Here is a 19,282-nt window from a genome sequence, read left to right as displayed (position 1 = left end):
AATCTCTCTCTACTGCAGCAAACTCTTCTCCCTGCGCAATACTGTGTGTGCCTGCGCGCGTGTGTGTGTTGGTGTATGTGTGTGTGTGTAGGTGTATGTGTGTAGGTGTGTAGGTGTGTGTGTGTAGGTGTGTGTGTAGGTGTATGTGCCTGTGGCTGTTTTAGGATAGGTCTGTTCAGATCATTTCGCTACACACGCAATAACATCTGCTAAACACGTGTATGTGAGAAATAACATTTGATTTGATTTGAGATGACAGGCTGATATAGAAGCCCAGGTTTCTGATGCCACTGCTCTGAAACTCTTCCTGAATCTGATCTCTGTTCCAACGTTTCCTCACTCGCCCATGCCTTACACTCTGACTGAGTGTGGGTTTGTGTGTGCTCCCACACCCCTGCCTCCACAGACGCAGACACAGCATATTTGTTTGTGTGACTGTGTGTGTGTCTGTGTGAGTGCCCAAACTGATGCTATCTCCTCAACTCCTCAACTAAAGATCCCTCTCTGTCTCCCTAAGCCCAGACCATGCTTATCTACCCAGCAGAACTAATACCACTGTCTCTTCACAACCAACAAGCTAATTCTATTCCACTGAACACCCTCAGATAATGCCTTACAACACATCCGTTCCAACAACACAACAGAGAGAGAGAGAGAGAGAGAGAGAGAGAGAGAGAGAGAGAGATAGGGAGAGAGGTTCACTATGTACGATCTGAGTGCTGTCTTCTGTCCCATCAGGAGACAGTGTGTGTGGTGTGTATGTGTGTGTGTGCATGTGTGTTTGTCAGCATGTAGGAGGATTAAAGATTCTCTGAGATGCAGTCAGCTCTGAGCTCAGACACTGCAATAGGCTGTTGCTGTGTTTACACTCAACTCTCTAGTATGTTACTAACTCTGCTATCTTTAACACACACTACTATCAATGTACTCCTTCTGTAGTATACTGTAGGTAGTCCCAAACAGTAGGTTCATTAATGTAGGTTGTCTCATCAATGGGGTTCTCCTGCAGCTAATTAGGAGTTTATCCCCCACTAGGGTCTGTGCTCTCTTCCAAGATGACATCACACCCCAAGGAAAAGTGTGTGTGCGTGTGTGGGTGAGTGTGATTCAAGAACAGTCAAAATCAACACGATTATTCTTGCAGGGGGGGAAAAGTGCCATGAGTTAACTTTACGATCAATCTACCACCCAACCCCCCCCCCCCCCCCCCCCCGCCCCCACATAGACGATTTAACTCCTAGATAACTTCCCACTCTACAGAAGAGAAATCTCATCAAAATAACATGAACATACTGTCCTGAGAGGGAACTCACCACCCCTCTCTTCCTCTTTCTCTCCCTCCTCTCTCTCTCTCTCTCCCTCCTTCTCTCTCCCTCTCTCCCTTTATCTCTCTCTTTATGTCACAGCCCTGTACCACAACTCTGTAATTAACTTGGTTGGCCAGCGTTTTGATGAGCACCATGTTTTCTCCCCTGCTATTCCCTCTTTTGTCTCCTATATCACTCCTCTCCTATCTCCTCTCTTTTCCTTTCCTACTCTGCTGCCTCTTTCCTTTCTTCTCTCTCTTCTATCTCTTCTTTTCTGTCTGCTGTCCAGTCTGACTCTCAGTCCCTGGAGAGAAAGAACACAGAGAGAATAGCCCATTGTGGTATTTCTCTTGTATGTGTGTGTTTTGGGTGCAGATAGCGTTGGAGACTAGCAGCCATTCCACCCAGGGCCTTTCTTTAACAGCATGCTGTAATCTAATTGGTAGCTCATACAATACATTTTCAACTGATGAGACAAATAATAATATCTTCAAACATTCTTATACTACACACACACATACACACATCACACACATACACACATCACACACATACACATATACACACACACCACATTCTTACAATAGCCAGCTCTTGGTTAGCTTATGATGACATGTATCTGATAAATAATGTTGCACTGTGCTGTGTTCCATTGAGAATGTAGGTTATGGTGTTTGAATCCCGCACCATTCTCTCCTAAATAGTGCAGCATCTTACCTGACAAGAAGCATACAAGAGAAAGAGCTGCTGGGTCATTGTACATAGCTACATCACCAGAGAAACCTAGAGAGAGGGGGAGAAAGAGAATGGTTCAGCAAACAATGTTTAGGGCCACGCCCACGCCCACGCCCACATCATCGAGTTAGTCTAGGTTACATAGTTCAGAAATTGGACCATGAGAAAAAGAGGGAAGAGAAAATGAATAAAGGTTAAAGACGGAGAGTAGCACATCTCTATCCTGATGTAGCCTGTTAGTGAGTGACCGAGAGACTAATCATGACACTGAACTTACAGCCCAAAAGTCAATCACCTTTTACATCATCTTTCACTCTCCTCCCCTTCCTCTATCTCTATGCTCTTTCTCTCGCTCCTACACAGTAAATTCCATAGTGTTAAATATGCAGTGTCAAAGTACATTGACTCTTACAGAGTTATTACTACAACAGTTGGAGTAAGATACCGCCCAGTGTTGGTGTTAAAGTACGGTGTTAAAAGACGCAGTGTCAGACGTACTCTGGAAAGCTCCGCCCACCTACGACTCGTCTCAAACGGACCACACATTTTCACGGCGCCATTTTCTTCATGTGGAATGACTGCGGTAAGTTTATCCTAAGCGACTATACACACATTATTTGTCATTTTAACAGAAGCAGCATTTAAGAATTACTTTATATCGTTGCTAACAGTGCACTCTAGTTGGTTTTAGGTCTTAAAATGTCGAATTTTAAAAAGGCTAACGTTAACATGTTGTGACTGACTTCTGTCCAGTCCATGTGCCAGCAGTATTAAGCTAACGTTAATTAACATTAACTGACGAACATAACGTTCAAACTAGACAATGTCAGCCCGATTTATTGTAAGTTATGTTAATACAACGTGGAGGGGGGATTGTGTACTTCTTGTTAACGTTCAGATATTACAGGAACATAGCAAAGACTAAGGGGAGTTGGCTAAACTAGCTACAGTTAGCTACGTTAGCTTGACTGGCTAACTATGTGCGGGTGGCATGGATTTATTATGTTAACGGCGGGTAGACATTAACCTTGGACACTGCTTAAGCGGTGTGCCTTTATTTTTTTCCTGGATATTATACAAAATGACTTTCGGGTTTCAAAGCAGCAGCAGTACTGTTAAAATACTTAAGCACTATCTTAGCACACACTTATGGTGTAACGTTTAGCTAACATTATTCAATTCAATGTTATTTATATTGTCAAATCATAACAAGAGTTATCTCAAGACACTTTACAGACAGAGTAGGTCTAGACCACACTCTATAATATACCAAGACCCAACAATTGCAGTAATTGTGCGGGCAAGGCGGTAACATTAATGTTACAAGGATGAAAATCAGACGTTATCCTTTTTAATGTGTTTGACAGTAACTTCAATTTAACTGGCCATTTCTGCAAAAGTGCTGATCATTTCTCAGCACTTTGGTGGCTTGAAACAATATTTTTTCTTATATTTGAGGAAATACTGCTAAAATAAGACCATCAACTTTTTAACTGTGAGAAATTGTACTGATACTATTTGCAGGGAGCATGCTGCTTAAAGCTAAACTTGGAGATGTCCAAAAATTTGTCAGAATAACTGAGCCAAATCTGAAAGACTTTTTGATTGCAGGTAAGAATTTGACAATGTTAGTAATAACTGTCTGAATTTAGCTGTTTAAAATTGATATACTGGAATATTCCTAAAATGATGGGACATGTTAAGTTCTCAGGTTTTTGGAACTGGTCCATTTTTGTACGTCTAAATTTCTTCTGTTTTGCCCTTGGTAACTACACTTTAATTGTGGATGCATTGCTTAAGGTATAGTTATGATGCTACAAAAAAAAACATTTTAATCACTTAATAGTGTTTGTTTAAAACCTATTTTATAGGGTAAGGTAGGTGTACACAGTGAAATTATTATATAAATAATGATTTACTTTTGTTTACACAAGCTTTTATCCCTGTTTTTTCTAGCATTTGCAAAGTTTGGTGTCCCAGCTGTAACAGAAGGTGTGAAAATTGTTGACAGTTCAGGGACTGAATTGGATGATGATGTTTTTGAGGATATTATAAAGGATCCCTCAACTGGGGTGCTAACCATCAAATATGACTCAGGTTTGTTTCAGTTAATTAGACTAATTAATGAATACGTTATTTCTTTGTTTTATGAAGTTCATGGTGTCTATTAAATAAGTGTCTTAGATTATGAGGGAACTATATATAATTCTTTTTCTTCTAAAAATCATGGTTAGAATCTGTCTCCATGGTGGCCTCTTCTGAGCAATCCCAACCATCATCCCTTGATACCTTGGACTCTGAGGATACAGTCATTATTTCAGATAGCCCCTCCAGAAAACGCCAGAGGCTGGATACAGAAGCCAAGCAAGTAAGACAATTCTGACATTTTAAATTCTGTTCTTGAATCTGTTCTCAGAGAATTAAAATTACATTAATATACATTGTAAATTACATGGTTTCAAAACATTTTTGAAGTCCTGATTAGGGATGTCCCGATCAAGTTTTTTTAAGCGCCCTATCCGATTAAAAAAAGTATCTGCTGATATTGAGTCCTGATCAGATACTTTTATTTATTTATTGATAATACAGTGCACACTTCGAGTACATTCAAGTTATTGTCGCTGTCTGGAGGGAGTTTCTTACCATTATTGGCTTTTTCATTGGATTTTTGTAGCACTTGCAATCTTTGAGATTGGATCGGGACATCCTCTGACATCATATTAGTTTATTTCCAGTTTATTTGCAGTGGACATAACATGCAGAATTGTTATGCATTTTGTTTTAAGTTGGTGGAATCAGCTCTTACCAACAAAACCGGTGGGGAACGTATAATAAATGAATACAACCGAACCAAGTCCTTGACGGATGAAACAAGACGCAAAATGGTGAACATGCTGGCAGCTGACATGACAGAAAAGAATGGGTAATTTGTTAATAGTCCTTGTGTTCTCAATCTGTAAATCTAAATCTGAATCTAAGTGAATATGACTGCACAATCCTTTCTTCTTCAATTTTGCAGTACATCTCCACCCAGACAGGTGAAAGAAATGTATGCCAAAGGAATAGTGACCTTATTCCCGTACCTCAGTGACACATTCTCTAAGAATGGCTATGTGAGTTGCACACAGTAATAGTTGTAATGTTAAATGCTATTGGAAGTTTTTGAATCCTACCAGACCATGTTGTTTTCAATGAAGTATCCATTTTTGTTATCCTTTCATCCTTCAAGGAGCATTATTATGATGGCGAGAGTGGAACTGGGTACTTGGCCTGGAGGATTAAAACTATTCAGAGAGGCACCGCCAAAGACAGGCGATCATCATTCGGAGGTAATACTGGAAAATGTATGGAACAAAACAGTTGCTAGATCAATAATTGCATTTGTTGCACTATTTCTCAGACATATAGTATAATGTGTAACTACATCCTTCAATTCTGCTAGCTCCCTCCCTCTTAGCAAATTTAAAGAAAATATGCATCAGAGACCTACAAAGGACTGTGACATAAGGGGGGGTTGCCTCGACACTGACTGGTCGAGGCAACCCCTGGCAAACTGGCCTTGCAAACTTTAGGGTGATTTAAACCAGTAGATGGCATTTTCATACATTTTTCAACCCACAAACTGCAGATTTCATAAATTGTGAAGAAATAATGTCAATATTAACACCAGCATTGATGCAGGGCTCCACACTAACTTTTTGTCTTGGTTGCACTTGTGCGCCTAACTTTTTTATTTAGGTGCACCAGCACAAAATGTAGGTGCACCCAAATTTTTTCCTTGCGTCGCCATTAACGCCACAATTTCAAGGTCACCTTTTTATCACGCTCCATATACATTCATATATATCATGTAACCACCCCCCCCCTTTGCTGTCCTCTGCCCCTCAGATGGCCAACACCTGTAATTTGGCCTTCTTCCCATTTGGCCTTGGCTAAACCAGCTTGCCACACTCCCTAGCATCAAACATATCATTCATATCATTTAGTTTACAGCTCAAAAAGTATATTTTACAGTGGAGTACTTCCTTTAAAAGTTAGCCAGGCTACTAAAACTTTTGACATGATTGAAATTTTCCCGTGTTGTGTAGAATCAGCCAAAGGATCAACTGGTGAAGACATGTCTGGAGGACCGACTGTCAGACGAGAATCCCAGTTTGTTCCAGAGACTGCCCTGACTGATGATGAGTGCAACAAAGCAATCTCACTGATGAAACATTCTGCTGATGCAGACACAATCAAGAAGAAAATGGAACTGACGTTTGTGTATCGCCGCAAAATGATCCTCGACCCCCAGCAGTCAAGCAACATACTGTCTGAGTTTCCACGTTTTAAAGACGTCAAAAGCTTGGTAATTATGTTATTTTGAAAATACTATGACAAGTGAATTGTTTTGTAAGACATTGTAGTGATACTAGCTAGCTAAACTAGCACGCAATACAATTTGATTGGCTGTCAAATAACTGAAATTGTCACCAACACCACCCCACTCCAGGTTGAACAGGATTTTGTTCTAATGTTCGGAGAGGATACCTCAAGCAAGCTTCTGGAAAGGTGGCCGGTCACGTTCAAGAAAAAGATCATCAAACAATGCAGAAAGCTTCCATCCACAAGTGAGCTTGAAGAACTCTTGCTGGCAGCTGATCCTCCTGAGGATGGCACTGAATTGGATGTTGACTTTGGTAAGATGCTTGTAAGCCTACCTTTTGTGTTGTATTGCAATATCAACATTATGTGTAAACATTTAAATATCAACATAATACTAAGAAGCTGGATCTGTGAAAGATTTACGAGTACGTTCTGTAGCAGTATATTGAACAAAACTTTTGAGATTTGACTCAGCCCTGTGGATGTTTTAGTTAGAGAACTTCTTGTGATGTAGAACTGCTGTCTGTCTGGGGGGTCTTTTGTAAAGAAAACAACGTAACTGAAGTGTGTTAACATTGAACTTGTGTTGTTACAGGTTGGGACAGTGATCTGTCATCGGTTTTACTGCTTATACACCTGATTCCACCCTCCGCTCAGGGTCGGAAGAGACCAGGAAAGGTTTCCGCATCCCAAGCAGAGAAACATCTTGTGGTATTCAAGAAGGTTTGTATTTTTTCTAATTTGTGGTATGAACACCTAATATTAGGCTACAAGTATTCATTCAATATTCATATTCAATAAGAGTAGTGTATTGGCTCTTTCTGCATATTCTACAACTACTTGGCCATTAACTACAGTTTTCCCTCATTTGTCTTCGCAGACCGGAACAAACATTCAAGAGCATCTCGATGCCATCACTACTAGCGCTCAGCCCTATCTCCTAGCTGTTGGAGTTAAGAAGAATGCAATCCACCAGTTCTTCATCATTATCGACAAGAATGCCATACCTTGCAGGTCAACCTCTTCTCTTGTTGCTTTTGACGAACTATTTAAGGCACATTTTGTGTTTGGCACATCCTACAACACCATGCTCCACAACATGTACACTTTCATCCAAACTACAGTGTACAGCATCGATGCTGGCAAGGTCAAAGAGAGCCCTCGTGTTGCTGAAATCAGGGCGAGGTTACTTCATTAGTGCTTGAAGTTTCTCCTCGAACATGAAGTGTTTTGTTTGTCAGGCTGAGTTATCGAGTTCAAATATGCTTGTTAGGCATTTACGATTAGTTCACGGTTACTTGCCTGGAAAAAATCTCCGGCTTAAATGTGCTCAGACTGGATGTGGCTGTGCGTTTGGTACGTTTTCTGGTTTTAGGAAACATTTAAACACAAAACACACTGAGTATATTGACCAACAGGTTGACCCTGATGTTTATTTAAGCAGCATTGGAGAGGCAGTGACCACTAATGTAGAGGAGACAGCTACAACGTCACGGACAGTTAATGAACACGAGGTAGCCACATCTACTCTGTTGAAAAAGTCCAACAGGAGCACTCTAGATATGTGTGCCTCTGCTGTTGCACAACTAAAAGCAGCTGGATTAAGTCAATCTACTGTAAATAGTTTTGTTTCCTCCATGGAAGAAGTGTTTTTTGAGATTCAAAGTCAAGCTACAGATGCAGCTTTGCAGTGCTTATCTCCACAGGAAACTGAAAATAAGAACAGAATAGAACAATCTTTGCAAAAGTTGGAAAACCCTTTCACACCCTTAAATTCAGAAGCTAAACGAAATAAACACTTCAAAGAGAAATGGGGAATCGTAGAACCTGTTGAAAAGGTGCTTGGCACAAGATTTGACAGCAGAAGAAACAAAACAACTGGGACATACGATCAGGTCGTTGTAACTGACAAGTTTGCATATATTCCTATTTTAGAAACACTAAAGGCCATTTTTCAAAACCCAGAACTTGCAGACATGTTCAAGCCCAGGCACATGCCCAAGGAAGGTGTGTATGCAGACTTGAGAGATGCCGCCTATTTTAAAAAAAGTCCCTTATTCTCTATAGAAAAAGATGCCATACAGATCCAGCTATTTTATGACGACTTTGAAACAGCAAACCCCTTGGGGTCTAAAAAGGGTATACACAAATTAGGTGCTATATACTTTACATTAAGGAATTTTCCCCCAATCTTTAATTCATCATTGATAAATATTCATTTGGGTGCTCTTTTCCATGCGCAGGACATCAAGCGTTATGGTTTTAATTTGATACTTGAGCCACTTGTCAGTGATCTTAAAGTACTCGAGACAGAGGGACTTAAAGTTCCCAGATTGAAAGATGTGATTCACGGTACCATAGTTCAGGTCACTGGTGATAATCTTGGGTTGCATGGTTTATTTGGCTTTGTGGAGTCATTTGGGGCAAGGTATTGTTGTCGTTTCTGTCTCCTTGAGAAAGATTGTTTTCAAACTGTGTTCTGTGAAGATGATCCAAAAGTTGTACTACGAACTATCGAGATGCACAAACTGCACTGTCAAACTTTACAAACAGATCCTACACTACCTCATATCTATGGTGTCAAACGCATTTGTCTGCTGAATTCACTACAGTATTTTAATACAGCCAACAATTTTTCTGTAGATATAATGCACGATATTTTAGAAGGAGTTGCTCAGTTTGAAGTCAAACTTGTCCTGCAGTACATTAAGGAAAACTTCCTAAATGCTGAACAACTGGCTGGTAGAATACATGCTTTTGACTATGGATACAATCAGCAGCGAAACCGTCCACCTAGAGTAAAGTTGTTTGATGGAAGTAATGATTTGGGGTTGAATGCTATACAGTCTTGGTGCTTATTACGTAATATGCCTTTGCTATTTGGTGATTTAATACAGTCAGATGACCAGCACTGGCATCTTCTACTTTTGCTTCTACACATTGTTAACATTGTATTTTCCCCAGTCCTTACAGAAGGCATGACCATTTACCTCAAACATTTAATCATTGATCATCATCAGCTCTTCAAGCAGTTGTTTCCTGCAATCAATCTCTTACCAAAGCATCACTTCATGATTCATTACCCTCGTAATATAAAAAACATCGGCCCAGTTCTGCACATGTGGTGCATGCGTTATGAAGCTAAACATAATTTTTTTAAGAAGCAATTAAAAAGCTTTAAAAATGTAACAAAAACATTAGCCAAAAAGCACCAAAGTTGTATGGCAATGAATCGAGAGTCCTTTAGCAAGGAAAGATTAACTTTAGGTTCGGGGAAGATGGTAACACTTAGTGAGCTCAAAGAAGGTCCCGAGATTGCTTTAAAATTTGGGTCTGTATTGTCTACCAGTGTGTTTTCTGCCAAGTGGATCAAACATCATGGTACAGAGTACCGCCGTGACTTCATTATCTGTACTGAGGTAGCATTTGAGATGCCTGTATTTTGTAAAATCAAAATTATTGCTGTGAAAGATGACTGTGTATTGCTCTGTGGAAAACTGATGGAAACAGTGTGTTTTGATTACCATTACTATGCCTTTAAGGTCAGGATGCATCCAGACAGGGTTCAAAAGGTGATCAACATTACTGAACTGTGTTACTTTAAACCTTTTGATGTTCAAATGAAGTATGGAACGACAGATTCCTCCTTGTATGTTGTTCCCTATTGCCATTTTATGGAAACCTAAGGTCAATGTTTTAAAAAGGGATTTGTATTCTTAATATATTTTAGCCTGACATAGTTGAGCTGTTAATAAAAATTTGAAATGCATTATTTTGTGGTAAGTTGTGATTTTTACTCACTTAATGGAGTATTTGGTGTAATGTGACACTAAAAAAGTGTAAAATGAATACTGCTGAGATTTATTTCCGTGACACTATACGGTGTTAGAATTTGACTCTATTTGAGCTTGTTTTTCACTGCAAGATAGTCAATTATCAACACAATAGTGTGTAACATCAACACTTATCAGAGTTATTTTAACCTTGAGTGTCAACTCCATGCAGTGTTAAACTGGACTGGAATCAAACTCAATCAGAGTTGATTTGTTATTTTAGAAGAGTAAATGATTAACTCTTCCAAGGGTAATATTTACACTCTCCAGTGTTATTTAACCTTTAGTGTAAAATTAAAATAACACTATTCAGTGTAAGCGAGTGTTAAATTTTTACTCTATTTAGAGTTAATTTAACTCTAAAATGTTAACACTATGAAAAGAGTCAAATTAACACTATTTCAGGGTGGGACCATATACACTCAGAAATAGTGTTAAATTTAACTCTTTAAGTGTTACTTTAACACTTCAAAATTTACTGTGTATCTATCCCCTCTGTCCTTTCCTACTTAAGCTGTGACTATGTTACAAGCACAAGACAATAGATATTCCATTCTTGTCAAATGTGTGCTCTGCGCAGGGGACACCAAGAGACACAAGCACAACAAAAAAAGAGATTTAGTTTATTTTCAGTTTCACACCACACTTTCACAGAACCCCACAAAATGTGGACCCAGCTTTTCTCTCCCATCTCCCATATCTCTCCCCTCCCTCTCTAACAGGCAGGGTTGTCGTTGATGACACGTACACTGCAGAGAGAGGACATGCAGGGTTGATGGACCACAGTACTCACCCCGCTCTGCACTGTGTGTGTGTGTGTCTTTATATGTGTCTCTGTCTGTGCCAAAGCTTCACAATATGAGCGGATCTCTCAGTGTGAGAGAGCTACAGACCTCTCATTACAGGGTCTCACACTAGCAGAGCCTTTCTTTGTATCCCTAACTTTCTGTGTGTATCTGTCTATACTTTACTCTCTCTCTCTCTTTCTCTCTCCATCTCTCTATGAAGCAAATACACAAACAGTGCACACCATGCAGCATTTTCCACAGAAAACGTTAAGATGCCGTGCCTGCTTGTGTGCGTGCGCGTGCGTGTGTGTGTGCGTGGGTAAGCATGTGTGTAAGTTTGGTGTTCCAGAAACAGTCCTCACACTCCTAACTATGTATTGGGTAAGATGGACAATTAATTCATTATTTACATAGTGTGTTTTAGGGAAGGAAGATTGTTGACCCGTACATAGGACAGGGAGGTACACCTAAACACACACCAGCACCCTACACACACCCCTAAGATGATTCAACACAAACACGTCACCCCTAGTCTAAAGACTCAAACAATTACCAGGAGTATAATATATATATACAGTACCAGTCAAAAGCTTGGACACACCTACTCATTCAAGGGTTTTTCTTTATTTTTACTATTTTCTACATTGTAGAATAATAGTGAAGACATCAAAACTATGAAATAAGACATATGGAATCATGTAGTAACCAAAAAACTGTTAAACAAATCAAAATATATTTTTTATTTTTTTATTCTTCAAAATAGCCACCCTTTGCCTTGATGACAGCTTTGCAAACTCTTGGCATTCTCTGAACCAGCTTCACCTGGAATGCTTTTCCAACAGTCTTGAAGGAGTTCACACATATGCTGAGCACTTGTTGGCTGCTTTTCCTTCACTCTGCAGTCCAACTCATCCCAAACCATCTCAATTGGGTTAAGGTTGGGGGATTGTGGAGGCCAGGTCATCTGATGCAGCACTCCATCCCTTACACACCCTGGAGGTGTGTTGGGTCATTGTCCTGTTGACAGACAAATGATAGTCGCACTAAGCGCAAACCAGATGGGATGGCGTATCGCTGCAAAATGCTGTGGTAGCCATGCTGGTTAAGTGTGCCTTGAATTCTAAATAAATCACTGACAGTGTCACCAGCAAAGCACCCCCACACCATCACACCTCCTCCTCCATGCGTCACGGTGGGAACCACACATGCAGAGATCATCCGTTCACCTACTCTGTGTCTCACAAAGACACGGCGGTTTGAACCAGAAATCTCACATTTGGATTCATCAGACCAAAGGACAGATTTCCACCGGTTTTATATCCATTGCTCGTGTTTCTTGGCCCAAGCAAGTCTCTTCTTCTTATTGGTGTCCTTTAGTAGTGGTTTCTTTGCAGCAATTCGACCATGAAGGTCTGATTCACGCAGTCTCCTCTGAACAGTTGATGTTGAGATGTGTCTGTTACTTGAACTCTGTGAAGCATTTATTTGGGCTGCAATTTCTGAGGCTGTTAACTCTAATGAACTTATCCCCTGCAGCAGAGGTGACTCTGGGTCTTCCTTTCCTGTGGCGGTCCTCATGAGAGCCAGTTTCATCATTGATGGTTTTTGCGACTGGACTTGAAGAAACTTTCAAAGTTCTTGACATCTTCCGGGTTGACTGACCTTCATGTCTTAAAGTAATGATGGACTGTCGTTTCTCTTTGCTTATTTGAGCAATTCTTGCCATAATATGGGCTTGGTCTTTTACCAAATAGGGCTATCTTCTGTATACGACCCCTACCTTGTCACAACACAACTGATTGGCTCAAACGCATTAAGAAGGAAAGAAATTCCACAAATTAACTTTTAACAAGGCACACCTGTTAATTGAAATGCATTGCAAGTGACAACCTCATGAAGCTGGTTGAGAGAATGCCAAGAGTGTGCAAAGCTGTCATCAAGGCAAAGGGTGTCTACTTGAAGAATCTCCAATATAAAATATATTTTCATTTGTTTAAAACTTTTTTGGCTACTACATGATTCCATATGTGTTATGTCATAGTTTTGATGTCTTCACTATTATTCTACAATGTAGAAAATAGTAAAATAAAGAAAAACCCTGGAATGAGTAGGTGTGTCCAAACTTTTGACTGGTACGGTACATATACAGTTGAAGTTGGAAGTTTACATACACCTTAGCCAATAGTTTTTCACAATTCCTGACATTTAATCCTTGTAAAAATTCCCTGTCTTAGATCAGTTAGGATCACCACTTTATTTTAAGAATGTGAAATTTCAGAATAATAGTAGAGAGAATTATTTATTTCAGCTTTTATTTCTTTCATCACATTCCCAGTGTGTCAGAAGTTTACATACACTCAATTAGTATTTGGTAGCATTGCCTTTAAATTGTTTAACTTGGATCAAACGTTTCGGGTAGCCTTCCACAAGCTTCCCACAATAAATTGGGTGAATTTTGGACCATTCCTCCTGACAGAGCTTTTGTAACTGAGTCAGGTTTGTAGGCCTCCTTGCTCGCACACGCTTTTTCAGTTCTGCCCTATGCTTCACGGTTGGGAAGGTGTTCTTCGGCTTGCAAGCTACCCCCTTTTTCCTCCAAACATAAAGATGGTAATTATGGGCAAACAGTTCTATTTTTGTTTCATCAGACCAGAGGACATTTCTCCAAAAAGTACGATCTTTGTCCCCATGTGCAGTTGCAAACCATAGACTGGCTTTTTTATGGCGGTTTTAGAGCAGTGGCTTCTTCCTTGCTGAGCGGCCTTTCAGGTTACGTCGATATAGGACTCGTTTTACTGTGGATATAGATACTATTGTACCTGTTTCCTCCAGCATCTTCACAAGGTCCTTTGCTGTTTTTCTGGGATTGATTTGCACTTTTCGCACCAAAGTACGTACATCTCTAGGAGACAGAACAAGTCTCCTTCCTGAGCGGTTTGACGGCTGCGTGGTCCCATGGTGTTTATACTTGCGTACTATTGTTTGTACAGATGAACATGGTACCTTCAGGCGTTTGGAAATTGCTCTCAAGGATGAACCAGACTTGTGGAGGTCTACAATTTTTTTTCTGAAGTCTTGGCTGATTTCTTTTCATTTTCCCATGATGTCAAGCAAAGATGCATTGAGTTTGAAGGTAGGCCTTGAAATACATCCACAGGTAACGAACCTACCAGGTACAACCCTAAATCCGTAAACATGGGTACCCTTATAGATATCATCCTGACTAACTTACCCTCTAAATACACCTCCGCTGTCTTCAACCAGGATCTCAGCGATCACTGCCTTATTGCCTGCGTCCGTAACGGGTCCGCGGTCAAACGACCACCCCTCATCACTGTCAAACGCTCCCTAAAACACTTTAGCGAGCAGGCCTTCCTAATTGACCTGGCCCAGGTATCCTAGATGGATATAGATCTCATTCCGTCAGTAGAGGATGCCTGGTTGTTCTTTAAAAGTAATTTCCTCTCAATCTTAAATAAACATGCCCCATTCAAAAAATACAGAACAAAGAATAGATATAGCCCCTGGTTCTCCTCAGACTTGACTGCCCTTGACCAGCACAAAAACATCCTGTGGCGTACAGCATTAGCATCAAATAGCCCCCACGGTATGCAACTTTTCAGGGAAGTTAGGAACCAATATACACAAGCAGTCAGGAAAGCAAAGGCTAACTTTTTCAAACAGAAATTTGCATCCTGTAGCACTAACTCCAAAAAGTTTTGGGACACTGTAAAGTCCATGGAGAATAAGAGCACTTCCTCCCAGCTGCCCACTGCACTGAGGCTAGGAAACACTATCACCACCGATAAATCTACAATAATCGAGAATTTCAACAAGCATTTTGCTACGGCTGGCCATGCTTTCCACCTGGCTACCACTACCCCGGCCACCAACTCTGCACCCTCTGCTGCAACTTTCCCATGCCCCCCCCCCCCCCCCCCCCCCCGCTTTTCCGTCACACAAATTCAGACAGCTGATGTTCTGAAAGAGCTGCAAAATCTGGACCCCTACAAATCAGCTGGGCTAGACATTCTGGACCCTTTCTTTCTAAAACTAGCCGCCGAAATTGTCGCAACCCCTATTACTAGCCTGTTCAACCTCTCTTTCGTAACGTCTGAGATCCCCAGAGATTGGAAAGCTGCCGCGGTCATCCCCCTCTTCAAAGGGGGTGACACTCTAGATCCAAACTGTTACAGACCTATATCCATCCTGCCCTGCCTTTCGAAAGTATTTGAAAGCCAAGTTATTAAACAGATCACCGACCATTTCGAATCCCACCGTACCTTCTCCGCTATGCAATCCGGTTTCTGAGCTGGTCATGGGTGCACTTCAGCCACGCTCAAGGTCCTAAACGATATTATAACCGCGATCGATAATAGACAGTACTGTGCAGCCGTCTTCATCGATCTGGCCAAAGCTTTCGATTCTGTCCACCACCGCATTCTTATTGTCAGACTAAATAGCCTTGGTTTCTCAAATGACTGCCTCGCCTGGTTCACCAACTACTTCTCAGATAGATTTCAATGTGTCAAATCGGAGGGCCTGTTGTCTGGACCTATGGCAGTCTCTATGGGGATGCCACAGGGTTCAATTCTTGGGCCGACTCTTTTCTCTGTGTATATCAATGATGTCGCTCTTGGTGCTGGTGACTCTCAGATCCACCTCTACGCAGACGACACCATTTTGTATAGATCTGGCCCTTCATTGGACACTGTGTTAACAAACCTCCAAACGAGCTTCAATACCATACAACACTCCTTCAGTAGCCTCCAACTGCTCTTAAACACTAGTAAAAATAAATGCATGCTCTTCAATCAAACGCTGCTGGCACCAGCCCACCCGACTAGAATCACTACTCTCGACGGGTCTGACCTAGAGTATGTGGACAACTACAAATACCTAGGTGTCTGGTTAGACTGTAAGCTCTCCTTCCAGACTCACATTAAGAATCTCCAATCCAAAGTTAAATCTAGAATCGGCTTCCTATTTCGCAACAAAGCCTCCTTCACTCATGCTGCCAAACATGCCCTCGTAAAACTGACTATCCTACCGATCCTTGACTTCGGCGATGTCATTTACAAAATAGCCTCCAACACTCTACTCAGCAAATTGGATGTAGTCTATCACAGTGCCATCCGTTTTGTCTCCAAAGCCCCATACACTACCCACCACTGTGACCTGTACACTCTTGTTGGCTGGTCCTCACTACATGTTCGTCGTCAAACCCACTGGCTCCAGGCCATCTATAAATCACTGCTAGGCAAATCCCCGCCTTATTTTAGCTCATTGGTCACCATAGCAGCACCCACCCGTAGTCTGCGCTCCAGCAGGTATATCTCACTGGTCATCCCTAAAGCCAACACCTCCTTTGGCCGCCATTCCTTCCAGTTCTCTGCTGCCAATGACTGGAACGAATTGCAAAAATCTCTGAAGCTGGAGACTCTTATCTCCCTCACTAACTTTAAGCATCAGTTGTCAGAGCAGCTTCTGATCACTGCACCTGTACACAGCCCATCTGTAATTAGCCCACCCAACTACCTCATCCCTATATTGTTATTTATTTTGCTCTTTTGCACCCCAGTATCTCTATTTGCACATAATCTCTTGCACATCTAGCATTCCAGTGTTAATACTAATTGTAATTATTTTGCACTATAGCCTATTTATTGCCTTACCTCCATAACTTGCTACATTTGCACACACTGTATATATATTTTCTGTTGTATTTTTTGACTTTATGTTTTTTTACCCCATATGTAACTGTGTTGTTTTTATCGCACTGCTTTGCTTTATCTTGGCCAGGTCTCAGTTGTAAATGAGAACTTGTTCTCAACTGGCTTACCTGGTTAAATAAAGGTTAAATAAAAATAAATAAAACAAAAAGGTACACCTCCAATTGACTCAAATTATGTCAATTCGCCTATCAGAAGCTTCTAAAGCATGACATAATTTTCTGGAATTTTCCAAGCTGTTTAAAGGCACAGTCAACTTAGTGTATGTAAACTTCTGACCCACTGTAATTGTGATACAGTGAATTATAAGTGAAATAATCTGTCTGTAAACAATTTGTCACGAATTCCGCCGAGGCTGCTCCTCCTCCTTGTTCGGGCAGGCTTAGGCGTTCGTCGTCCCCGGAGTACTAGCTGCTACCGTTTGATGTTCTCTATGTTTGTTTGGTTTTGTCTTGTTGGTGCACCTGTCTCGTATTATGTATTGATTATGTCACCTATAAGTTTCCTTTGGTTTTGTTTGCAGTTGTGTGTTGTTGTACGCCTGTCCGTTGGTGTATCGTTATTGTGTTCTCGAGTATTTAGTATTTTACGCACTGTTTGCGTAATCGCTCGCCTCCTGTGTTAGAGGCACGTTATTTTGGTTATTGCCTTTTTGACTATTAAAGTCATTGCGACTAAGCTTCTGTGTCCTGCGCCTGACTCCCACACCGCATCCACATCAGTCGTGACACAATTGTTCGAAAAATTACTTGTGTCATGCACAAAGTATATGTCCTAACTGACTTGCCAAAACTACAGTTTGTTAACAAGACATTTGTGGAGTGGTTGAAAAACGAGGTTTAATGACTCCGACCTAAGTGTACGTAAACTTCCGACTTCAACTGCATATATATACAGCTGTGGAAAAAATTAAGAGACCACTAAAAAACCTTCTTAAATCAGCATCTCTACATGTATGACAGCCATTCCATTCCAGTGTCTGTTGAATTCCAACACAGGCACACCTCACTCTACCGGAATAGGTACTGATTAGGTGATGACATGAACCAAATCTTATTTAACAAGGAAAAGTATAAAAACCACTGCTGTGGTCATCACTATCCTCTTGCAATAGGACCAGCTGGATGGCAAAAACAGTGCTAATAGTACCTCAAAAGTAATATTAATAAAAATATAACTATTGACCATGCCAAAGGGGTTGAAACGGAAAGAAGGGTTCAATTCTGGCTTTACTGGCAGAGGGATACAGTGAGCATCAGGTTACTTCCATCCTTACAATTTCAAAGACGGCGGTTCATAAGAACAAAGTCAAGCAGCAGACATTGGGGACAACAAAGCTACAGACCGGCAGAGGGCGAAAGCGACTCTCTACTGACCGGGATGACCGACAACTCATTTGAATGTCACTCAACAACCGTAGGATGACATCAAGTGACCTACAAAAAGAATGGCAAACGGCAGCTGGGGTGAAGTGCATGGCGAGGATGGTTCGAAAGAGGCTCCTAGGGGCAGGGCTGAAGTCGTGCAAAGCTAGAAAAAAGCCCTTCATCAATGAGAAGCAAAGAAGAAAAAGACCATAAGGATTGGACCGTAGAGGACTGGAGTAAGGTCATCTTCTCTGATGAGTCCAATTTTCAGCTTTGCCCAACACCTGGTCGTCTAATGGTTAGACGGAGACCTGGAGAGGCCTACAAGCCACAGTGTCTCGCACCCACTGTGAAATTTGGTGGAGGATTGGTGATGATCTGGGGGTGCTTCAGCAAGGCTAGAATCGGGCAGATTTGTCTTTGTGAAGGACGCATGAATCAAGCCACGTACAAGGTTGTCCCGGAAGAAAACGTGCTCCTTTTGCTCTGACATTGTTCCCCAAATCTGAGGATTGGTTTTTCCAGCAGGACAATGTGCCATGCCACACAGCCAGGTCAATCAAGGTGTGGATGGAGGACCACCAGATCAAGACCCTGTCACGGCCAGCCCAATCTCCAGACCTGAACCCCATTGAAAACTTCTGGAATGTGATCAAGAGGAAGATGGATGGTCACAAGCCATCAAACAAAGCCGAGCTGCTTGAATTTTTGCACCAGGAGTGGCATAAAGTCACCCAACATCAATGTGAAAGACTGTTGGAGAGCATGCCAAGACGCATGAAAGCTGTGATTGAAAATCAGGGTTATTCCACCCAATATTGATTTCTGAACTCTTCCTAAGTTAAAACATTAGTATTGTGTTGTTTAAAAATGAACATGAACTTATTTTCTTTGCATTATTCGAGGTCTGACAACACTGCATATTTTTTGTTATTTTGACCAGTTGTCATTTTCTGCAAATAAATGCTCTAAATGACAATATTTTTATTTGGAATTTGAGAGAAATGTTGTCAGTAGTTTATAGAATAAAACAAAAATGTTATTTTTACCCAAACACATACCTATAAATAGTAAAACCAGAGAAACTGATCATTTTGCAGTGGTCTCTTAATTTTTTCCGCAGCTGTATATATAAATACACTGAGTGTACAAAAC

The 19,282-nt window shown here is 41.0% G+C and overlaps 1 protein-coding gene across 1 annotated transcript in view; it reads left to right on the top strand.

Moving 5' to 3' along the window:
* Nucleotides 1-2,437: 2,437 nt before the first annotated feature.
* The window catches only part of LOC311137503 (uncharacterized protein), a gene marked incomplete at its 3' end in the record, with an annotated part of 50,474 nt that continues 33,629 nt past the window's right edge, over nucleotides 2,438-19,282 (top strand). The window contains exons 1-7 of the mRNA XM_084172033.1: nucleotides 2,438-2,625; nucleotides 3,999-4,139; nucleotides 4,277-4,410; nucleotides 4,829-4,965; nucleotides 5,062-5,155; nucleotides 5,272-5,371; nucleotides 6,131-6,353. Of these exons, the coding sequence (XP_084028159.1) occupies nucleotides 2,610-2,625; nucleotides 3,999-4,139; nucleotides 4,277-4,410; nucleotides 4,829-4,965; nucleotides 5,062-5,155; nucleotides 5,272-5,371; nucleotides 6,131-6,353 (845 nt within the window). The 5' untranslated portion in view covers nucleotides 2,438-2,609. The remainder of the gene's footprint in view (nucleotides 2,626-3,998; nucleotides 4,140-4,276; nucleotides 4,411-4,828; nucleotides 4,966-5,061; nucleotides 5,156-5,271; nucleotides 5,372-6,130; nucleotides 6,354-19,282) is intronic.

The sequence above is a fragment of the Coregonus lavaretus genome (assembly GCF_964263955.1).
Source record: "Coregonus lavaretus genome assembly, chromosome: 11".
NCBI lineage: Eukaryota > Metazoa > Chordata > Actinopteri > Salmoniformes > Salmonidae > Coregonus > Coregonus lavaretus.
The sequence above is the reverse complement of the archived record's forward strand: the minus strand, read 5'-3'. Positions and strand labels throughout refer to the sequence as shown.